Consider the following 24,202-nt stretch of genomic DNA (forward strand, 5'->3'; position numbering starts at 1 on the left):
AAACGGGCAAACATTCAGTGCCTTGAAACAAATACACAGGCAAAGGCAAAGGCTTCCCCTTTCATCTCCGGCTCTGTGACATACTGTGTTTTTGTGTTAGTAAAAGCAGCAGTAACAACAACACTTTATTTATATTCCGCCCTATCTCTCTGAGGGGACTCAGGGCAGATTCCAGCATATGCAAAAACGGACAAACATTCAGTGCCTTGAAACAAATACACAGACAAAGGCAAAGGCTTCCCCTCTCATCTCCGGCTCTGTGACATACTGTGTTTTTGTGTTAGTAAAAAAAACAACAGCAGCAGCAGTAGTAACAACAACACTTTATTTATATTCCACCCTATCTCTCTGAGGGGACTCAGGGCGGATTCCAGGATATCCAAAAACAGGCAAACATTCAGTGCCTTGAAACAAATACACAGACAAAGGCAAAGGCTTCCCCTTTCATCTCCGGCTGTGGGTGTGGTGTTCATCTTCATTTCCAAGCCGAAGAGCCTGCGTTGTCCGTAGACACGTCCTAGGTCATGAGGCCAGCATGACTACATGGAGCGCTCCTTACCTTCCCGCCAAGGCAGTACCTATTGATCTACCCATATTGTAAGACATAGACCACATCCTGGATCCCGCTTTTGTGAACTCTGAGCCTTTCTCAAGGCCTCAAACCCCATTAAAAAAAATAATCCAGTTTTCGAGCTGAGAATGCAAGTCCACAAACGCATCATACACAGTCCCTTTGTGCAGGGATCAGGCAGATGTTTGAGATAACAACTCCCAGGATCCCTAGCCATGGGGCCATAATTGCTCCCATACTGCATTGATGTTCTTCATTAGCCTACATTCAAGCAGATGGGGCTTCAAGTCTGACACGTCTGTCTTTAAAACCAAGGTTTGGCCATACTATCTATAGATGATAATAATGCAACAACAACAACAAAACTTTATTTATACACTGCTCTATCTCCCCGAGGGGACTCAGAGCGGTTTCCAAGTAACATCATCAATACATACAAAGTAAACAACATAAACATAAAATTAGCAAGACAATATAAGCATAAAAAAATAACAATAGCAGATATATATTTAAACTAATCCTGCCTGTTCAAGGCAATTTAAAAGGCCGGGCCGAGGCTAGTGCAATTTGTAGAGGGCCCGGGATATTAGGTTGGGTCTAAGGCTGTTCATTTCTGGGGCCTGATAAGATAATACACTTTATATATATTCCACTGTATCTCCCCGAGGGGACTCAGAACAGATTACAGTATACACATGTATTGGCAAACATTCAGTGCCTTTTACACAGTTATTTATTTATCGTGTCATCCGCAACCAGAACGTTGTATTACATTTCTAACAGAACAAAACAAACAAACATAAAAAAACCCCACAAATTTTGCAAACTTGGTAGTTGATTAAATGTCCTTTGAGCAGTATCTGGCCACTTGGAGTGCCTCTGGTGTTGCCGCAAGAAGGTCCTCCATTGTGCATGTGGCAGGGCTCAGGTTGCATTGCAGCAGGTGGTCAGTGGTTTGCTCTTCTCCACACTCACATGTCGAGGATTCCACTTTGTGGCCCCATTTCTTAAGATTGGCTTTGCATCTCGTGGTGCCAGAGCGCAGTCTGTTCAGCGCCTTCCAAGTCGCCCAGTCCTCTGTGTGCCCAGGGGGGAGTCTCTCATCTGGTATCACCCATGGATTGAGGTGCTGGGTTTGAGCCTGCCACTTTTGAACTCTCACTTGCTGAGGTGTTCCAGCGAGTGTCTCTGTAGATCTAAGAAAACTATGTCTTGATTTAAGTCGTTGACATGCTGGCTGATACCCAAGCAAGGGATGAGCTGGAGATGTCTCTGCCTTGGTCCTTTCACTATTGGCTGCCACTTCCCGCTGGATGTCAGGTGGTGCAATACCGGCTAAGCAGTGTAATTTCTCCAGTGGTGTAGGGCGCAGACACCCTGTGATAATGCGGCATGTCTCATTAAGAGCCACATCCACTGTTTACACAGTTTCCACTGTTTACACAGTGAACAACAATGACATACAATACACAAACAAAGGCAAAGGTTTCCCTTCCCATCTCTGGTGTCTGGAGGCAATGCTCAATCATTGGCCATGGGGAGGTAGTCGTGATAGGATGAAGATGAACATCAAGGATTTGCCTTGCCAAGGGGAGGCCTGAGACCACACAGGAAGTCCACCACGAAAGACACTTTTGCCCTTTAATGTAAAGACTGCATGGGATCTCACTCTGATATACATATCAGAGCTAGAATGTGATAACTAACTATTGGTCTTTCTGCCTTCCAGGAGAAGGAGAAGAAGTACATGCTGCCGGTGGATAACCTGAAGGTGCGGGACATTGAGAAGAGCTTCATGTCCAGCAAGCACATCTTTGCCCTCTTCAACACGGAGCAGAGGTGCTACCTGTTATCTATGAAATCTGAAGGGTTCAACAAATGCAAAATAGCGGTTTTTGGAAGGATCTGGAAGGACAGAGGATGATAGTTTGGTGTTAAGGAACAAAGGACAGAGGATGATCAGTGTGGAGCTGTAAAAGCAGAGGTTGAGCAGTGTTACAGCAAAAAGGGAAGGGATGATGGTCAGGCCTGGGGACAGTCAAAGAAGAGGCTGGCTGATAGGTATTAATCTATATAAATAAAAATGTAATGTTTGTTTGTGGGATTAACATAACTCAAAAAACACTGAACGAATTGACACCAAATTTGGACACAATACACTTATCAGGCCAACGAGTGACCGTCACTCATAAAAACACTAAAAAACACAGCAGAAGAGACTTTAAAATAAAAAAAACACAAAAATACATTACAACGTATGTGCAAAACCACATATGTACACAACCACACATATATACACATATACACAAATATATATACACACATATATGCATATACACACACACACAACACATATACAAAGACTGGGCAACAGCAACGCGTGGCAGGGGACGGCTAGTAGTAGTAGTAGTAGTAATAATAATAATTATTATTATTATTTATTTATATTCCTTCCTTCTCCCCGAGGGGACTCAGAGTGCATTACAGTATATAAACAGATACAGGCAAACATTCAATGCCTTGTATTGTCGAAGGCTTTCATGGCTGGAATCACTAGGTCCTTGTGGGTTTTTTCGAGCTATAGGGCCATGTTCTAGAGGCATTTCTCCTGACGTTTCGCCTGCATCTATGGCAAGCATCCTCACTACCTCTGAGGATGCTTGCCATAGATGCAGGCGAAACGTCAGGAGAAATGCCTCTAGAACATGGCCCTATAGCCCGAAAAAACCCACAAGGACCTGTTCAATGCCTTGTTACAATATAATGAGACACATACACAGACAAAGGCAAAGGCTTCTCCTTTCATTTCTGGCTGGCTCATCTCTGCCTCTAGGGGAGGTATTCTTCTTCATTTCCAACCTGAGGAGCCCATGCTCTCACCTTCTGCTCACCTGGCTGGCGTGACTGCTTTGAGCGTCTTTTGTCTTTACCTATTTATCTACACACATTTCCATGTTTTTGAACTGCTAGGTTGGCAGGAGCTAGGGCTAACAGCGGGAGCTCACCTTGTCCCACGGAATCAAACTGCCAACTTTCAAGTCAGCAGTTCAGCAGCACAAGAGTTTAACCCACCACAGCCCACAAGGGTTTAACCCACCCTATGTCTAGCATTATCGAAAACTAGGCTCGTGACATTGCTTAAATCAAGCATTCTTTTATTTGCTGTCCCCATATTTCAGGGGTTATTTTGCCAGCCTGAACTGTATCCCTCCTTAAGACTGTTATGTTTGGAGTATAATATTACTTTTGCCTCACTGCGGAGACAGATTGAAAGGGCCATTTCATATTATTTCTTCTTCCTCCCCCCTCTCTTTTCTCCCTTCAGAAATGTTTACAAAGATTATCGGCAACTGGAACTGGCCTGCGAGACCCAGGAGGAGGTGGATAGCTGGAAGGCCTCCTTCTTGCGTGCAGGAGTCTACCCAGAGCGTGTCGGGGTGAGTTCATCGTGACAGCGACCTAAGTGTCAAAAGTGGGTGGAGGTGAAAACGTCTCGCACCGAACTAAGGCTAGTGAGAACTCTGCCAGCCTTGCCAAAGTCAGCCATCTTTCTCTGGTCCGTTAAGTTCAAAGATACAGCCATATGAGTCTGGATCAGTAGGGAAAGGGATCTTGTAGCACAGGCATGGGCAAGCTTCATCCCTCCAGGTGACATTCCTAACAGCCTCCAACCCTTTCCTTTTCCCCCTCAGCCGCTCAAGCTAGATAGAGTGTTAGACCTAAAAGATGCCTACCTTCATATCCCAATAGACACATAGATAGAACGCTTAAGTGGCTGAGGAGTAAAAGGAAGGGACCTGAGGCTGTTAGGAATGGTGGGAGTTGAGTTCCAAAACACCTGGAGGGAGGACCAAAGTTTGCTTGGTATATAAACTAGGTAGAAAATGAAACATTTACTGATAACAAATCAGCATTTGTAAGTCTTGCTGAACAGGCTGGTTCCCCCATTTTATGAAGTACAGCTGAAGCATTTTCTGCAGAGTCCACTGTAATCATGACACATGGTTGCTAACAGATTTGTGTACATGGCTGATGCTCAGAAACCTTTTACTGTTGCCAGAGTTTTCCTGGTTCCAACATTGAGCTCAACTAGACGAATCCCATTTGAGGTCAGGACTCACGGATCAAGAGGCAGTGTTTTAGAGAACGTTACCTCACGTCTATGATCACTTGCAGGCTCATCTTAATCTGTTCTTGAATTTTCCCAGGCCGCCAATTGCCCCTCTTATTACAGATTACTTTTTCTCAGTTGCTCTTCCCAAACAAATCAAATCACTTGTTCTTATAATTTTTTTTCATCCCCAAACCGTTCACCACCAGGGATGGAAGACCTTGGTTTCACCCTATTTTTCCTTCCAAAATCTTGAGTTCTTTCCATCTCAAATACGATTGGTTAATTGAGATACATTCACAATTAAACCAAATGACATTCTCCCTCATCCCAATATCCATGTTCGATATGCATAACAACAACAACAATAACAACAATAATAATAATAATAATAATAATAATAATTTATTTGTAGACTTAGGGCTTTTCCAGCAATAATAATAATAATAATAATACATATTATGAATATTCTACTTTATCTCCCTGGAGGGACCCAGAGCGGATTACAATACACATATGAGGCAAACATTCAGTGTTTTTTTACACACAGACATAAAACACAGACAAAGATAAAGGCCTTCCCCTTTTTTCCATCTACGGAGTCTGGAGGCAATGCTCAACTCTGGCCATGGGGAGGTGCTCTTGCTCCATTTTTCCATGCCGAAGAGCCTGTTGTCCATAGACATGTTTGATTGTGTTGCTGGCATGTCTGCATATCTGCATGAGGAACCCTTTTACCTTCCCAGCAAGGCAGTACCTATTGATCTACTCGCATTTCATACTTTGGAACTGCTAGGTTGGCAGAAGCTAGGGCTGACAGTCGGGAGCTCACCCTGACTTGCGGCTTCCGGTCAGCAGTTTTCCTGCAACTAGCGGTTTTAACTGCTGCGCTACCGCAGCCTCATAACCATGTTGTAACTGTACCTTTTAAAGGAACCAGTCAGAAGAAAAGAGTTGGTAATTCAGTACCAACATGGCTGAATAGCACAGCATCGTGCAACAATAGCACAGCAATCGTGCCTTCTCAATGAGAGCTACCACGGTGTGGCAATTCGAGCACTGGACTATTGGGAGGCCAGGGCTCAGTTCCCAGCTTGGCAATGGAAACCCAGTGGGTGACCTTGGACAAGTCACACTCTCTCGGTCCCATAAAACTCTAGGAAATGACTTGAAGGTACCCAAGGACAACAGTCTCTTCTGAACATCCCTCTCTTTGGCCATCCCTCCCTATTCATTAGAGTTGGTTAGGTTCATTCGGAAGAGCCTGAAAGTCGGAAAAAACGTACGAGTTTTGACTTCTGAAGGAGTTTTGAACCAAAAGTGGTAATGGTGGTGGGGGCGGAATCCGAATTTGAATCACTGTTTTTTTCCTACTGCGCATGCATGTCTGCATTAACGAATCAATTCGGAAGTTTCAGAAGTTTTGGAAGTTTAAAAAAAAATTGAAAAATTCAGAATTAAACCATGAGCGCTACTAAATCCGAAAAGAGTTTTGAACAATTTTTTTGATCATTCCCTTCTATCGATCTTCTAAGTGACAACAGTGCCATCTGTTGGTGAGGCAAGGGAACCTTTCTGGGTCCGTAGCAAACTTTGTTTCTACCTTGGTTGAAAATATCCCTTCTCCTCCCCTTTTTATGCTTTGCCCCATCCGTTCTGTGTGTTTTCCTCCATTGCTCCCGACCTCATCCCTTGTCATTTCTTATAAACAGTCCCTGTTTAAAGTTATAGTCCCTAATGTCCATTGTATAGGTTGAGAGCTAGGTGGGCAAAGAAAATTTGGTGCTCCTGGTAAGTAATTTCCTCTTGGAATCTGCACTTACTGATCTAGTATTCTTTTTTAGTTTGACCCTTTTTGCAGTGGTCAGTGAGGAAATCTTTCCCGCAGGTGTTTTGGAGGGTTTCCCGTGTTTTCGTAACTGTGTTAGGTACTGAATTGCAGCTGATGTTGCAAAGTCAAATACAGAGGATTTTTTTTAATTGTCACCTTTTTTTTCTTGTTTTTGTTTTCCCTTTTTTGCTTTTTGTGCGCAAACTGGCCCTTCAGGACAAAGACAAAGTAAGTGACGGCCCCTCTTGTCTTTTGCGCCCTGTGGTGGGAATCTCATCACTTCTTTCTGAATTGCTCATTTTTCTCTTTTATTTCCCCCCTTTTCTTTTTGAATTTATTTATACGTTGGTCTCCGTGTCTTAAGGGACATGCCTTCCTTTTCCCTTCCTCTCTGCACTTCCTACCATGTTATCTGCTTCATTTATTTCTGTTCTTGCTTTGGTTTCCCTTTTTTTCGTCCCGATGTGCCTTCTTCGGAATTAGATGGCTCAGTTCTTGAGCTGCATCCAGATGACTCTTCCCCTCCATCTTGATCTTTCCCCCATTTGGCCTTTTTCTTTCTCATTTTTTGAGTTGTTCTGACTCTCCTATCTCTTAATGTTCTTTTCCCAAGACTTTTGGGGTTACGCGTGCAAGCTTTTTGCAATGAAAGTAGGAGAAAAACCTGGTAAACAAACCCAAAAACTAAATTCCTTTCTTCTGTGAAGGACACTTGTAGGGTGTCATATTTCGTAGCCCTCTGTTTGAAATCACCTCGTTGTTTGGAATCAGGACTAGTCACAAGATGAAAGAACCAGAAACAGAGACATTAGGGCAGGCATGGGCAAACTTGGACTTTAGCTCCCACAACGTTGGTATGCAGATGATCCCTTGATTGACTGGAGTGCCCAGTTCCAAGAGGACAAAGGCATGGGCCAACTTGGGCCCTCCCTCCAGGTGTTTTGGACTTCAGCTCCCACAACGTGGGTATGCAGATGATCCCTTGATTGACTGACATGTCCAGTTCCAAGAGGACAAAGGCATGGGCCAACTTGGGCCCTCCCTCCAGATATTTTGGGCAACGTGGGTATGCAGGTGATCACTTGATTGACTGACATGTCCAGTTCCAAGAGAACAAAGGCATGGGCCAACTTCGGCCCTCCCTCCAAGTGTTTTGGACTCCAACTCCCACAACGTGGGTATGCAGATGATCCCTTGATTGACTGAAGTGTCCAGTTCCAAGAGGACAAAGGCATGGGCCAACTTTGGCCCTCCCTCCACGTGTTTTGGACTCCAACTCCCACAACGTGGGTATGCAGATGATCCCTTGATTGACTGAAGTGTCCAGTTCCAAGAGAACAAAGGCATGGGCCAACTTCGGCCCTCCCTCCAAGTGTTTTGGACTGCAACTCCCACAACGTGGGTATGCAGATGATCCCTTGATTGACTGAAGTGTCCAGTTCCAAGAGAACAAAGGCATGGGCCAACTTCGGCCCTCCCTCCAAGTGTTTTGGACTGCAACTCCCACAACGTGGGTATGCAGATGATCCCTTGATTGACTGAAGTGTCCAGTTCCAAGAGGACAAAGGCATGGGCCAACTTTGGCCCTCCACGTGTTTTGGGTTTCAGCTCTCACAATGTGGGTATGCAGATGATCCCTAGATTGACATTTCTGGTTCCAAGAGGACAAAGGCATGGTCCAACTTGGGCCCTCCATCCAGGAATTTTGGACTTCAGCTCCCACAACATTGATATGTAGATGGCCCCTTGATTGAAGTGTCCAGTTCCAAGAGGACAAGGGCATGGGCCAACTTCGGCCCTCCCTCCAGGTGTTTTGGGCTTCGGCTCCCACAATGTGGGTACGCAGATGACCCCTTGATTGACATTTCCGGTTCCATGAGGACAAAGGCATGGTCCAACTTGCCCCCCCCCCAGGAATTTTGGACTTCAGCTCCCACAACATTGGTATGCAGATGACCCCTTGATTGACTGAAGTGTCCAGTTCCAAGAGGACAAAGGCATGGACCAATTTCAGCCCTCCCTCCAAGTGTTTTGGACTTCAGCTCCCACAACGTGGGTATGCAGATGATCCCCTGATTGACGGACATGTCCAGTTCCAAGAGGACAAAGGCATGGTCCAATTTTGGCCCTCCCTTGAGCGGCTGAGAGGGAAAAGGAAGGGTCCAGTGGCTGTTAGGAACTGTGGGGGTTGAAGTCCAAAACGTCAGCAGGTCCCCAGTTTGCCCATGCCTGGGTTAGGGCCTTTAATGCTCCATAAACAACTAGTAGCACCTGAGTGGCAGGCTGAACAAGTACCTTCTCTGGTCTAGTTTTCCCTCCACTGTAATTATTATGGGTTTATATTTTTCTGTTATAGCAGTTACAATATGATACACACACCCCTCCTATTATTGGGGAATATGTTTCTGGCTGGACCATGGTTACCTGAAACTGCAGATAAACTGAATGCAATTACATTACCTGACCTCTAGTCCCAAAATATCATGGATGACTTTTGCTAAGTCCTCTGGCAAGAATTAATAAATAATAATATACTTTCTTTATATTCTGCTCTATCTTCCCGAGGAGACTCAGAGTGATTATAGGGTACATATATGACAAACATTCAATGCCGTTACACAAATGACAAAGACAGATAGTACATAAACAGAGGCAAGCCTTCCCTCTTTTCATCTCCGGCATCCGGCTGTGTTTGGCTCAGCCATGGGGAAGTGCTGTTGCTTCATTTTCCGTGCTGAGGAGCCTGTCCCCCATGGTTGGATTTTTTGCCTTCTACTTCCCTGCCAAAATGGTACCTATTTATCTACTTCCATTGTTGTTTTCAAATTGCTAGGTGAGCAGAAGTTGAGCTGACGGCGGGAGCTCACCCTGACCAGGGCATGAACTGCCAACTTTCTGGTCGGCAGGATCTTCTATAGCAACTGGTTTAACTCGATGTGCTAGCTCAACCCTGAAATCATATTAAAATATATGATGCAATTCATAAACTGATTATCCAAATACAATGTGATACAGTTCTATATGATGTATATAATCAAAATAGTCAAGTGTATAAAAGGATATGAATCTAAAACTCCTCGCTTATCTTGTCTCTCCCAAACCCTCCACAGTCTGGCGACTCGGAAGAGAATGGCTCCGACAGCCTGATGCATTCCATGGACCCGCAGCTGGAGAGGCAGGTGGAGACCATCAGGAACCTGGTGGACTCTTACATGGCCATCGTCAACAAGACTGTCCGTGACCTCATGCCTAAGACCATCATGCATCTCATGATCAACAATGTATGTCTTCCGCTAAAAGGTCTAATAATAATAATAATAATAAAAATAATAATAATAATAGTAATAATATACTTTGTTTATATTCCACTCAATCTCCCCGAGGGGACTCAGAGTGGATTACAGGTACATATATACAATTAACAACAAAGACAGACAGTGCACAGACAGAGGCAAAGGCTTCCCCCTTTTTTCCATTTCTGGCATCTGGAGGCTGTGCTCAACTCAGCCATGTGGAGGTTATTTATTTATTGTGTCAGGGGCAGACCAAACAGTTGCATTGCATTTTTTAACAAACAAACAAACAAAACACAAAGTTTGCAAGCTTGGTAGTTGATTAAATGTCCTTTGACCAGTAGCTGGCCACTTGGAGTGCCTCTGGTGTTGCTGCAAGAAGGTCCTCCATTGTGCATGTAGCAGGGCTCAGGTTGCATTGCAACAGGTGGTCAGTGGTTTGCTCTTCTCCACACTCGCATGTTGTGGATTCCACTTTGTAGCCCCATTTCTTGAGGTTGGCTCTGCATCTCGTGGTGCCAGAGCGCAGTTTGTTCAGCGCCTTCCAAATTGCCCAGTTTTCTGTGTGCCCAGGGGGGAGTCTCTCACTTGGTATCAGCCATTGATTGAGGTTCTGCCACTTTTGGACTCTCACTTACTGAGGTGTTCCAGCGAGTGTCTCTGTAGATCTTAGAAAACTATTCCTTGATTTAAGTCATTGATGTGCTGGCTGATATCAAAACGGGATGAGCTGGAGATGTCACTGCCTTGGTCCTTTCACTATTGGCTGCTACTTCCCGGCAGATGTCAGGTGGTGCAATACCGGCTAAACAGTGTAATTTCTCCAGTGGTGTAGGGCACAGACACCCCGTGATAATGCGGCATGTCTCATTAAGAGCCACATCTACTGTTTGTGTGGTGAGATGTGTTCCACACTGGGCATGCATACTCAGCAGCAGAGTAGCAGAGCACAAGGGCAGATGTCTTCACTGTATCTGGTTGTGATCCCCAGGTTGTGCCAGTCAGCTTTCGTATGATATTGTTTCTAGCACCCACCTTTTGCTTGATATTCAGGCAATGCTTCTTGTAGGTCAGAGCACGGTCCAGAGTGACTCCCAGGTATTTGGGTGCGCTGCAATGCTCCAGTGGGATTCCTTCCCCGGTAATCCTCAGAGCTCGGGATGCTTGTCTGTTCTTGAGGTGAAAAGCACATGTGGAGGTGGTGTTCCTCCATTCTTCCATGCCAAGCTTTTGTTATTCATAGATGCCTTCCTTATCAGATTGCCAGCATGTTTTTCAGGGTGCTTTTTTCCTCCCACCTAAAAGCAGTATCTATTTATCTACTCACATTGCTGTTTTCAATCTGCTAGGTAGTGAGAAGCTAGGCTGATGGCGGGAGCTCACCCGCTCTTGGCTTGAACTGACAACCTTTCAGTCGGCAAGATCTTCTGTAGCTGGCAGTTAACCCACTGTACTATGCCACGCTCTATGCCAATACATGTCATCTTGTTGTGGTCTTCATACCCCTGACTGTGAAGGAGGTTCAGATTCAAATCAGCCATTAAACTCTCCAGACAATCTTCGACCAGTAGGCATTCTTCAATCTAACTCAGAGCTCTCCAAACTGTGTGTAGCAACACGTTTGTTGGGCGGCTGCAGGAGGAATGGCTGAGCAAAAAATGGCACCAAAAATATCAGCTCCATTCTAGGGAGGGGGTGATTTAAACACATTATTTTTGTTATGCTCAAGCAGAGCACAGTTTTAGGGGGCCTTGCCTGAGCAGAGGCTGGTGAGGACCCAAAAGGAGGGCCCGATAAGCCTGGCGAGACAATAAGCACCAAAGTTTCCCTATTTCCAAATAAATCTCACTAGGCTGAAGCAAGGCCACTGAAGTTTATTTTCTATTCCCACTGAAAAAGATGATGACCGCAGTAACCTGCCAAAGAGCTGACATGACTCTTGGGCAGGCAAATACAGAATATATAGAGCTTTAAACAATGAAATAATTATAGGATTATGAATTGCCCTTCCTGAATCTTATTTGACAAACGATTGAAGTGATTGCTGTTAAGCCCTCAAGCTTAACATACAGAAGTCTAGAATAACATTATTGTCTGGCCCCCATAGAGCCACCCCATTGTCAAGAAGTTTGATGATTAATTGTCAAGAAGTTTGATGATTAATATTTTTTACCAAAGACTTAGATTTGGAGGAGGAGCAGGAATGCCCAGCTAGATGAAAGGTCTTTTATTTGGAAGCAGTAAAATGAAAACGACATTGAGGGGTTAGGGAAAGTAGATTAATCTTATATTTAAAAGTCTGCAAGTCAAAACTAGACAGATCTCTTGCTTGATCTCTCTTTTAAAATATGGGTTTTGAATATCAGCAGTAATGTTGCATAGCTGACTTTTATGTACACTTCGGAAGTTTAGAGATTACTTCCTAAACTTTTGATACAGTGTTTTGGTCTGGGTTGGTTTTGCCCTGGATTAAAATGAAAGGCACACTTCCCTTTCAGGTGGAGTGTGCTGTGAATACTGTTGTGCTGGTATTTGTTGGAAGTGTCAATATGTACTCAGCTGTATACCTTGTTTGTGTAACATCCCTTGGGTCCACCAGCCAATGTCTAGTGTTGCACTTGGAAAACAAATGGTAGGTGCTTGTTGGGTCACACCTGCTGGATCATCTCAATTTATGTCATCTTCTGCTAGGTATTAACGAACGCTAACCATGTAAGAGGAGAAATTGGGTTTGTATTTGGTTTTTATTGATTTTATGGTTATAATGCATGCATGTCAACTGTGAATTGATGTAATTTTGTGTATGATTGTTTTATGATGCAGGCATCAAATTGTGCCTTTGCTTTTGTAAGCCGCCCTGAGTCCCCTTCGGGGTGAGAAGGGCGGGGTAAAAGAACCCCAAATAAATAAAATAAATAAATAAATATTGGCTTATATGATAAGATCTTAGATCCTTTTCTGGGATGGGGAATGGCTTTGTGGGGAGAAGTGGAGACATCCCCTTCCCCTTGCGGTTGGGGGAAATGTCCTTTATGTCAAGTGATTACCATGTCCATGAGCCCCATTCCTTAGGTGGTCTAGTCAAAAGACCCTCCGAAGCCCAAGAAAAAGGGGCTATTTACTTATTGTCCATGCTGATGAGTTTCTGCAAAGTCCATTGTTTGGGGATGATGGCCCAGGAAGTCTCGCAATACCTGAGATGCTGGGCATAGTTCATGCTTGATATTTTATATAGGGATGCATACATATAATAAATGGGGATATGGGGCATATACAGAGTTTATATAGGGAAGAAGGAACATTCAGAGTTGGGGAAAATATCTGTCTTTTCCATCCAGAGTTCATAAAGGAAGGCATGATTATAGAATATTATTTACTTGGCATTTCCCTTTTTGCTGAACTTAGACAAAAGACCTTGGAATTCCTTTCTTTGAGAGTGAATGACTGGTGTAGGAAACTAACTACTGTTAAGTATTTAGTTCTTGCCTCAGGTGAGGCCCAGGCTAAAAGGTCACATACCTTTTGTGACAAGGTTTTCAGTAAATCATAGTAAACTCCAGTAAATATAGCAGTTATCTTCTGCTATAAATACAAGGAATTGATTGAATGTACACACCATCTACTTAAGCAATCCCTCATTGTCCGAGTAGGATAGTCTTCCAGGATCAGTGTGCTGGCGGTGGGTCTGTAGGTGACTGTGCAGCCCTATTCTTCTCCCACAGTGAAGGCATTGGTTTCCAGGTGGAAGGTGGTCCCGGTCGGGGTTGGCTTGACGCACCTTCCTCTTGGCACTTTTCTCTCTTTCACCCTTCATTCGTGCCTCTTCAAATTCTGCAGCACTGCTGGTCACAGCTGAACTCCAGGTGGAGCACTCAAGGGCCAGGACTTCCCAGTTCTCAGTGTCTATGCCAGAGTTTTTAAGGTTGACTTTGAGCCCATCTTTAAATCTCTTTTCCTGTCCACCAACATTCCGTTTTCCATTCTTGAGTTCGGAGTAGAGCAACTGCTTTGGGAGACGGTGGTCAGGCATCCGGACAACATGGCCGGTCCAGCGGAGTTGATGGCGAAGGACCATCGCTTCAATGCTGGTGGTCTCTGCTTCTTCCAGCACACTGACATTTGTCTCTTTGTCTACCCAAGAGATTTGCAGGATTTTCCAGGAGGCAGAGCTGATGGAATTGTTCTAGGAGTTGCATGTGATGTCTGTAGACAGTTCTCGGGCATACAGCAGGGTTGGGAGGACAATAGCTTTATAAACAAGCACCTTGGTATCCCTACGGATGTCCTCAAACACTCTCATTCACAAAAATGCTGCACTCGCAGAGCTCAGGCAGTGTTGTATTTTGGTGTCAATGTTGACTTTGGTGGAGAGGTGGCTGCCAAGGTAGTGGAAATGGTCAACATTTTCTACTGTTAGACCATTAAGATGTATTTCTGGCCTTGGAGAAGGATTGGCTGGTGACTGCTAGTTTTCTCGATGTTCAATGACAGGCCGAGCTTCTCGTATGATAAACACCATCAAATCTGTTGTTGTTAGACCTACATATTGGCCAAAACCCAACCCTTATTATATCATTCCAGCCTAGTGTCCTTGGCAAAACTGCAAATTCCCTGATTATAAATTATATTTTATTGGGGTGGTGGGGGTCATGTTAATCAACAATGCAACTTGCATCTACTCCAGATTTGGAAATGTTATGCCCTGAAACAACAATGGCTCAGATTCTGGAAGCCATAGACAAGAGTAGGGGCCTTGCATTCGCTCCAGCTCCATTCTCAACTTGTGGCTTCTCTCCTTCGACAGACCAAGGACTTCATCCACTCCGAGCTGCTGGCGAACCTCTACTCCTGCGGAGACCAGAACACCCTGATGGAGGAGTCGGCTGAGCAGGCCCAGCGGCGGGACGAGATGCTGCGCATGTACCACGCCTTGAAGGAGGCCCTGCACATCATCGGGGACATCAACACCACCACCATCAGCACGCCCTTGCCTCCACCGGTGGACGACTCCTGGCTGCAGGTGCAGAACATACCATCCGGACGCAGGTACCCGAGGCTCAGGCGGAGGCCCCCACAGACCTTCCTGATGCCTCTTTTAGCAGCTAGATGGGGCGCCTCCTACTAAGGAAGGGATGCCCAGCCTTGGAGCAGCCCTGAGAGCCGTTCCAGAGGTTCCTGGGACCCTGAAGGCTGGCCGATATTCAGAAGTCTTCCCAAAGCCTAGTGTGAAAACCCAGCCATCTCCACTGGGCTTTTTATTATTCCAGAGAGCTGAAGGTGTGAATTGAAAGAGAGGCTGTTGCACATAGCATGCACGTATTGTAAGACTCTTCTATCTTCAGGGATAACCCTTTAAACTTTTGGACACATAACCTTTTGGGTTACTCCTTTTTGGGAAGGCAGCACTTTCTGAGAAGAGCCAAAAACTCATTTGAGTAAAATCTTCTCTTTAGTTGTAAATGTCTACTAGCATTCATGCAAGGCACTTAGGTTTTCCCAGTGTGGTCACTGTGAATCGTACATATTGGTAATTCCTGTGCCTGTTCAGAGCAACTTCGGAACCTTCTAGAAGATATAATACTAATATTTTAGATTGTAGCCCCACCCATCCCCTCCCGTTCGTATATATAGCCAGTTGGAGGGGCTACATCCCCAGCTCCCTTCATCCGCCCCCTTAGCAGCAACAGAAAACTTTTGGACAAATAACTATTTGGAAAGGCAGCACCTTCTGAGAAGAGCCAAAAACTCATTTGAGTAAAATCTCTTTAGTGGTAAATGTCTACTAGCATTCATGCAAGGCACTTAGGTTTCTCAGCTGTTAGACTGATAAACTTGGTTATCCCTTTGAGCTGTTAGGGAGAAAGATATGTCAATGCACAAAAACAGTTTCAGAAGTGTTTCTTTCAGTGCCTAAAAACATCTACTCTCACATAAAACACCTTGGTTTAAATCATGCTCTCAAGGAACAAAAATAAGTCATCTTTGTTAACAATAACATAGTTGGTTTACTCACAAATTTCATGTATCCAGCATACAGGTACATTGCTTATCAGTCCAGTTACAGATAGATTTGAAGTTGTTTCTCTGAGCAGATAACACAGGACATCTTTCTTAGAATCAACAGTTCAAAGTCTAAAGCAGGGGTCCTCAAACTACGGCCTGAAGGCCAGATACGGCCCTCCAAGGTCATTTACCCGGCCCTTGCTCAGGGTCAACCTAAATCTGAAATGACTTGAAAGCACACAACGACAACAATCCTATCTCATCAACCAATAACAGGCCCACACTTCCCACTGAAATACTAATAAACTTATATTTGTTAAAATTATTCTTCATTTTAATTATTGCATTGTTTTAAAGGGTTTTTGCACTACAAATAAGATATGTGCAATGTGCATAGGAATTCATTCATGTTTTTTTTTCCAAATTATAATCTGGCCCACCAACAGTTTGAGGGACTGTGACTTGGCCCTCTATTTAAAACGTTTGAGGACCCCTGGTCTAAAGCGTCTCAGAGTCTAATGGAGTCCTTACAGTCTGAGAGTTCTGTAGTCCCTTCCACGACATAGAGTTAAGGAAAACTACATACCGATACACACACACATACAATACAGGAAGCAATCTGAATCATATACATAACAAATAACTAGAAGAAGGTTGCTATTTCCAATATAAACTATGGTTATGTGAAACTGGACTCTATTAAAATACCAGATTTCCAGTGCCAGCATACCGTAATATTGCTCTGAAGTAACTTAGAGCAGATCTCTTCAACCTGTGGCCTTCCAGGTGTTTGGCCTCCGAATCCTAGCAGCCTTTGGCAGCTTGCTCAATGGTCAGGAATTCTATGAGCCGCGGACTCAAACATCTGGAGGGCTGCAGGTTGAAGAGGCCTGCCCTAGGCCCTAAGTCAGAGTTGATGTTAAGGCGCAGAACATAATAACAATAATAATAATCATAATCATCTATATAAATAAAAATTCAATGTTCGTTTGTGGGATTAACATAACTCAAAAACCATTGGATGAATTGTCACCACATTTGGACACTACACCCCTAACAGATCAATGAGTGACCATCACACTTAAAAATACTGAAAAACACAGCAGAAGGGACTTAAAAAGCCTAAAAAACCCCCCAAAAATTCATTACAATGCATGTGCAAAACCACACACACACACATGCACGTGCCTATATATATATATATATATATATATATATATATATATATATATATATATACACACATACACACACACACACACACATATACACACACATAAAACACATATACACAGACTGGGCCACAGCAACGCGTGGCAGGGGAAGGCTAATAATAATAATAATAATAATAATAATAATAATAATAATTCACAGGTGGTAGCAGGATTGAAGAGAAACAACTGGAAAAGCTGACACGATATGAGGATTTAAAGATTGAACTGCAAAAACTCTGGCACAAGCCAGTCAAGGTGGTCCCAGTGGTGATCGGCACACCTTGGTCTGCACTTAAACACAATTGGCGTTGACAAAATTACCATCTGCCAGCTGCAGAAGGCCACCTTACTGGGATCTGCACGCATTATTCACTGATACATCACACAGTCTTAGACACTTGGGAAGTGTCCAACCTGTGATCCAATACAACAGCCAGCAGAGTGATCTTGTCTGCTATGGACTCATCTTGTTGTGTTTCAAATAATAATAATCATCATCATCATCATCTGAAACTTCTTAAAGCACAGCAGACAAAGAATCAGTACAAGAAAACTGCACTCCAAACCAGAGATGACAGCTGGCACAACAAAGCATTGCATGGGCAGTTCCTTGACAAAATTGAAGGAAAAGTTTATAAGGAGAAAACCCGGTGATGGCTCACAAATGGAACCATGAAGAAGGAGACAGAAGAAGGCCTGATCTTGCAGCCCAGGAGCAAGCCATCAGAACAAAGGCCATTAAGGCCGGGATTGAAAAATCAGCTGATGACCCAAAATGCAGACTCTGCAAGGAAGCTGATGAAACCATGGATCATTTCCTCAGCTGCTGAAAGAAAATCGCACAGACTACAAACAGAGGCACAACTCTGTGGCCCAAAAGATTCATTGAAACTTATATTACAAGGATGACCTGCCAGTAGGAGAGAACTGGTGGGATCATAAACTTGCAAAGGGAGTGGAAAATGAACACGCAAAAATACTGTGGGACTTTCAAATCCAGACTGACGAAATTTTAGAACACCATACACCAGATATCACGATTGTGGAAAAGAAAAAAAAGTTTGGATTATTGATGTCGCCATAGCAGGTGACAGTCGCATTGAGGAAAAACAACAGGAAAAACTCATTATTAGGGCCTCAAAATCGAGTTGCAAAGGTTTGCCATCAACCAGGTAGTCCCAGTGGTCATTGGCGCATTGGTGCTGTGCCAAAAGATATCAGCTGGCATTTGGAAACCATAAACATTGACAAAATCATGATCTGTCAACTGCAAAAGGCCACCTGACTTGGATCTGCGCGCATCATTCGAAAATACATCACACAGTCCTTGGGAAGTATTCGACTTGTGATTTTGTGATACGAAATCCAGCATATAGATCTCGTTTGCTGTGACATACTGTTCTTTTGTGTCAGTAAAATAATAAGACTTTATTTATATTCCGCCCTTTATTACAGCATATAAACAGACACCAAGAAACATTCAATACCTTGTTACAATGACATGCCATGAAACACAAATACACAGACAAAGGCAAAGGCTTCTCCTTTCATTTCCGGCTTTCAGCTCTCTTGGAAAGCTCTTTGATAGCGAAGGGTTCTTAGGAGGCAGTGAAAGTGTTTAGGAAAGCCTTCTGTTGTCCTGTGAGCCCGATGTCGAGGGAAGCATCTCCCTTTTCCTCTCTCTGTGTTCCCTCTCCTCCCTCTCGTTGCCAGGTCTCCCACCTCCAGCCCGACGCCACAACGGAGAGCTCCGGCAGTCCCACCCGCAAGGCCTGGGTCGCGAGGCCCGGCTCCTGGACCTCCGCCTGCTGGTGGGCCCACCCTGGGTGGTGCGCCGCCAGTGCCCTCTAGGCCCGGGGCCTCCCCCGACCCCTTTGGACCTCCCCCGCAGGTCCCATCTCGGCCCAACCGCGCACCCCCCGGCGTCCCCAGGTAAGAGCGAGCAAGGGCATTGGCATTGGCCGCAGCACCAGGGATGCACAAAGAAACCATTTGTTAGGGGATGAAACCTCATCAAGGCTTACTGGAGGATAAACAATACTCAATGGCTGTAGAAATTCATCAGGGGTGGGATGTTTCCAGATTTAGGGGCATATTTGAAAAACTACTAGGGATATCTGTAGATCCTTATCCATACTTACAAATACTGTCCACCAGCTTTATGCTTTATGTATCATTTTTAATCATCATTTTAATTAATTTAATTAATTTAAATTTAATTTAAATTTAAATTTAATTAATTTAAATTTAATTTTAATTAAATTTTAATTAATTTAAATTTAATTTTAATTAAATTTTAATTAATTTAAATTTAATTAATCTTTACATAACTTAAAAGCTAGGCAGAAGTTCTACCTGGATATATATTTAAGCTTTCCTGCAGTGTAGTTGACTTCCTTGAAGACACATTCTTTTACTGACACAGACAACAAAACTTAATAGAACCTTTTGCAATTAAATTGTTTGATAGGTTATTTAGGTTAAATTGATAGGTTAAATTGTTTGATAGGTTAAATTGTTTGATAGGTTATTTAGGTTAAATTGTTTAGTTAAATTTAGGTTAAATTGATAGGTTAAATTGTTTGATAGGTTATTTACTATTATATTTACTAATATAAATATATATATATATAATACTATTATATTATATTTATTTACTAATATAATAGAATATTACTATTATAATATTATAATAGTAATATTATATTGTATTAGTAAATATTATAATATTATAACATTTACTAATATAAAATTTACTAATATAATATTACTATTATAATATTATAACAGTAATATTATATTATATTAGTAAATATTATATTATAATATTATAATATTTACTAATATTATATTTACTATAATAACTATTTATAGTTATTTACCTGGTAGGGAATGTAGGATCATAGACAAAATTAAGCAGCTCTTGAGGATAGACTATTGAAGCCATTCATTCAACAGTCAGGTCAAATCCAAGGGATTCATACTTATTCACTGCAACATGAGAAGAAGATTCTATTGAGAAATGCAAGGGAGATAAGCATGCCATATTTAGGCATACTATCTATACTAATTGTAATATTATAATATGTCTTTATTAGGCATGTGCAATCCATGCTTCTAAATGGTTCTAAAGTACTTACAAAACTAAAATTCTGGTGGTGAACACTAGGGGGCACTGGTGCTTTGCTTCTACAGTGTTGCTAAAGTTCTGGTGGTGAAAATTTCAGAACTCTAACAAAACTTTCAAAATTTCATTATTATTTCATTCTTGATGATTTTTATGACAGAACCAATTAGGAACTGCCATTTATAATGAATTTTGAAAGTTTTGTAAGAATTCTGAAATTTTCACCACCAGAACTTTAGCAACACTGTAGAAGCAAAGCACCAGCGCCTCCTAGTTTTCACCACCAGAATTTTAGTTTTGTAAGTTCTTTAGAACCATTCAGAACCATGGATTGCACATCCCTAGTCTTTATGGATAATTCAGCAGACATACAGCAATATCAGGCTTTGTTAGCTTGAGTCCTTCCTTCTTGCCAGGAACATCAACTGGCAGTACAATTCCAGCCCTGAGTTTCCGAAGTAAGGATTTGCAGTCCTATACATGTTTATTTAGGGAAGTACATCTCATCCGGCACTTTGTGATATCACTGGGTTGGCTGTTGCTAGGTCAAGTAGCCCTCTGTGATGTCACTAGGAAAGAAAGATCTGTGTATAATAATAATAATAATCTATGTAAATAAAAATGTAATGTTTGTTTGTGGGATTAACATAACTCAAAAACCACTGGACAAATTGACACCAAATGTGGACACTACACACCTATCAGGCCAACGAGTGACCATCACTCATACCCCCCCCCCCCCAAAAAAAAAGCAGCAGAAAGGACTTAAAAACCCAAAAGAGCAATATGACAATACAGATGCAGATGCCCGGCTTACTAACCGTGGAGCTGTTGCTATACAGAGAACAGGGATGCACCTCTCTCAAGCACTGCCTTCGAGCCCAACTCTTTTCCAGCCTATGTCTAGAGCGACGGAAGGAAGGAGGGAAAGGGAGAAGGAAGGAAGGAGAAAAGGAAAGAGGAGATGAAGGGAAAAAAGCAGAGAAGGAAGGAGGGAAAGAAAGAGGTAGAGAAGGAAGGAAGGAGAGAATGAGACGGGAAAGAAAAAGGGGGGTACGCAGGAAAGAGGTAGAGAAGAAAGGAAGGAGAGAAGGAAAGAAAAAAGAGAAGGAACGAAAAAGAGAGAGAAGGAAGGAAGGAAGAAACGAGAGAAAGCAGAAGGGAAAGAAAAAGTGGGAAGGAAGGAAAGAAAGAAGGAAGGAAGGATGGAACCAAAGAGCAAACAAAGGAAGGAAGGAAGGAAGGAAGGAAGGAAGGAGAGAAGGAAGAAACGAGAGAAAGCAGAAGGGAAAGAAAAAGGGGGAAGGAAGGAAAGAGGGAAGGAAGGAAGAAGAGAAAGAAGGATAAAGAGGAAGGTTGGCCACAGCAACGCGTGGCGGGTACAGATAATAATAATAATAATAATAATAATAATAATAATAATAATAATAACAACTTGATTTGTATTCCGCCCTATCACCCCAGTGGGACTCAAGGCAGATTCCAACAGACAACAAGGCAATCATTCAATGCCTTGAAAAACAATAAATACAAATACAGTGGTCCCTCACTACTTCGCGGTTTGCTTTTCGCGAACTCACTATTTTGCGGTTTTTCAATATGGACTTATGAGCGTTTGTCTGTATGGAGAGGCTGCCACTGCGGATAATGCTGGAGCTGAGGATTATGTGTACAACACGTTCAAGAAGGGTTATGTAGTGTATAAGTGTGTGGGAAGAGTTTATAAGGACTTAAAATAGTGTATAACTCCTAAAATAATGTATAAATATTAAAATAAATGTAGCGTCCCTACTTTGCGGATTTTCACTTTTCGCGGGTGGTCCTGGAATGTAACACCCATGATAAGTGAGGGAAGGAAAGAGATACAAAGAGAGTTTGTGTTGCCAAGAAAACATTGTGTGGCCCTCTCAGAGCTAGAGAAGGGAGAAAGCATAGTGGAAGGAAAAGGAAGGAAAGAAGGGAGGGAGAAATTGGAAAAGAAGAGGAAAAAAAGGAAATGTAGAAGTAAAAAGGAGGGAAGGAAGGGAAAGGAAAGGGGAAAAGGTATGAGAGGAGGGAAAGAAAGAAAGAAAGAAAGAAAGAAAGAAAGAAAGAAAAAGAAGGTAGAGAAAGGAAAGGAGATGTGAAGAGTTTTGAACAGAGTATGATTTGTTTACACGGAAGTATAGGACTAAGCTATACATCTAACCCGCCCTCCAATTTTCTTGTTGACAATCTTTCATATTTATTTTATTTTATTTTATTTGCAGTATTTATATTTCTTCTCACCCCGCAGGGGAATCAGGGTGAATTACAATGTACATATACATTTATTTATTTATTTACAGTATTTGTATATCGCTTTTCTCACCCCAAGGGGGACTCAAAGCAGTTTACACATAAGTAATGGCAAAATTCAATGCCAGTACAAACAATTACAATTATCAATTATACACTACAATTAGACATAAATCAAGTTTAAAAACAGTACATCCACAAGCAATACATGGCAAACATTCAATGCCATAGACACACAACATATATAGACAGACACACAGAGGCTATTTAACATTCCAGCTTTTTCATGAGGCTATTCTGACCACCAGGGGAGCTGTTGCTTCACTGTCCATTTGTGACTCTGATGAAATACTTCCTCATTCTTTGCATGCTTGCTGGAGATTTTTATGGCGTTGTAAATTAACCTCCCCACATAAGCGGTACCTAAATTAGGTTCTTGTGGGTTTTTTTGGGCTATAGGGCCATGTTCTAGAGGCATTTCTCCTGACATTTCGCCTGCATCTATGGCAAGCATCCACAGAGGTAGTGAGGTCTGTTGGAATTAGGACAATGGGTTTATATATCTGTGGAATGACCGGGGTGGGGCAAAGAGCTCTTCTCTGCTGGAGGTAGGTGTGAATGTTTCAACTGACCACCTTCATTAGCATTTGAAGGCCTGGCTGAGCCTGGGAAAATCTTTTGTTGAGAGGTGTTAAGATGTGCCTGGCTGTTTCCTCTCTGCTATTTTGCTGTTGTAATTTTAGAGTTTTTTAATGAACAAAATCTGGCTACCAGTATTAAAAAACTCTAAAATTACAACAGCAAAACAGCTGAGGAAACAACCAGGCACATCTTAACACCTCTCAACAAAAGATTTTCCCAGGCTCAGCCAGGCCTTCAAATGCTAATGAAGGTGGTCAGTTGAAACATTCACACCCAGCTCCAGCAGAGAAGAGCTCCTTGCCCCACCCCAGCCATTCCACAGATATATAAACCCATTGTCCTAATTCCAACAGACCTCACTACCTCTGAGGATGCTTGCCTTGCCATAGATGCAGGCGAAACATCAGGAGAAATGCCTCTAGAACATGGCCCTATAGCCCGAAAAAACCCACAAGAACCTAGTGATTCCAGCCATGAAAGCCTTCGACAATATATGGTACCTAAATTTCCTACTTGACAGATGCAACTGTCTTTCGGGCTGCAAAGGTCGACAGCAAGCTACACAAATTGGTCGGAAGCTCACTCCGACTTGGGCTGGCTTCGAACTCATGACCTTTTGGTCAGTAGTGATCTTAATGCAGCTGACTCTTAAAAACGTGAAGCCCATGTTTAAAATTGGTGATGAAAAATCGTCAACAAGAAAAGCTGATTTAGAAATGTTAGCAACTGACCTTTGGAGGCATTGCTCTCTGTGACAGTACATATTTTTTCCTGTAGATATTAATGAATGTTGGCACATATTGCAAACAGTGGATTTGATACCTGTCTCTGATGCAACATAACTATGTGCAAAAGATTGCTTTCATCCGAGTTGGACCCTACAGGTCTGTCGGCTGGAGGATCCTAGATGCGGATGAAGAATGCGTCCACCTAAGCTCTGCCTTCTCTTGGTGGGCCTCTTGCTGGGTAGATACACAGTGGTGGAGATCTGGGCTAAAGGACAGAGTGGATGAGTCTGTAGTAGGTGCAGTGTGTTGTGCGGTGGTTGCACAACCATTGACCGTCACGTGCTCAATTATCCCAGCTTCCTGTGGTGGTGCCTGCCTCTCGCGCCACTTTCCTGGGCCTTTCCA

General features: G+C 42.9%; 1 protein-coding gene across 8 annotated transcripts in view; it reads left to right on the forward strand.

The window, feature by feature from the left end:
- Positions 1–24,202, forward strand: part of DNM1 (dynamin 1) — a 164,058-nt gene that overhangs the window by 119,825 nt on the left and 20,031 nt on the right. For 7 of the 8 annotated variants that reach the window (XM_060757179.2, XM_060757181.2, XM_060757183.2 and 4 more), the window contains 5 exons: positions 2,301–2,410; positions 3,897–4,008; positions 9,624–9,794; positions 14,611–14,852; positions 18,737–18,955. In XM_060757179.2, coding sequence (XP_060613162.2) covers positions 2,301–2,410; positions 3,897–4,008; positions 9,624–9,794; positions 14,611–14,852; positions 18,737–18,955 — 854 coding nt within the window. Of the gene's footprint in view, positions 1–2,300; positions 2,411–3,896; positions 4,009–9,623; positions 9,795–14,610; positions 14,853–18,736; positions 18,956–24,202 lie in introns of those variants that run through there. The other variant, XM_060757185.2, reaches the window with a different exon arrangement.

The sequence above is a fragment of the Anolis sagrei genome, chromosome 11, assembly GCF_037176765.1.
Source record: "Anolis sagrei isolate rAnoSag1 chromosome 11, rAnoSag1.mat, whole genome shotgun sequence".
In the NCBI taxonomy this organism is placed as follows: domain Eukaryota; kingdom Metazoa; phylum Chordata; class Lepidosauria; order Squamata; family Dactyloidae; genus Anolis; species Anolis sagrei.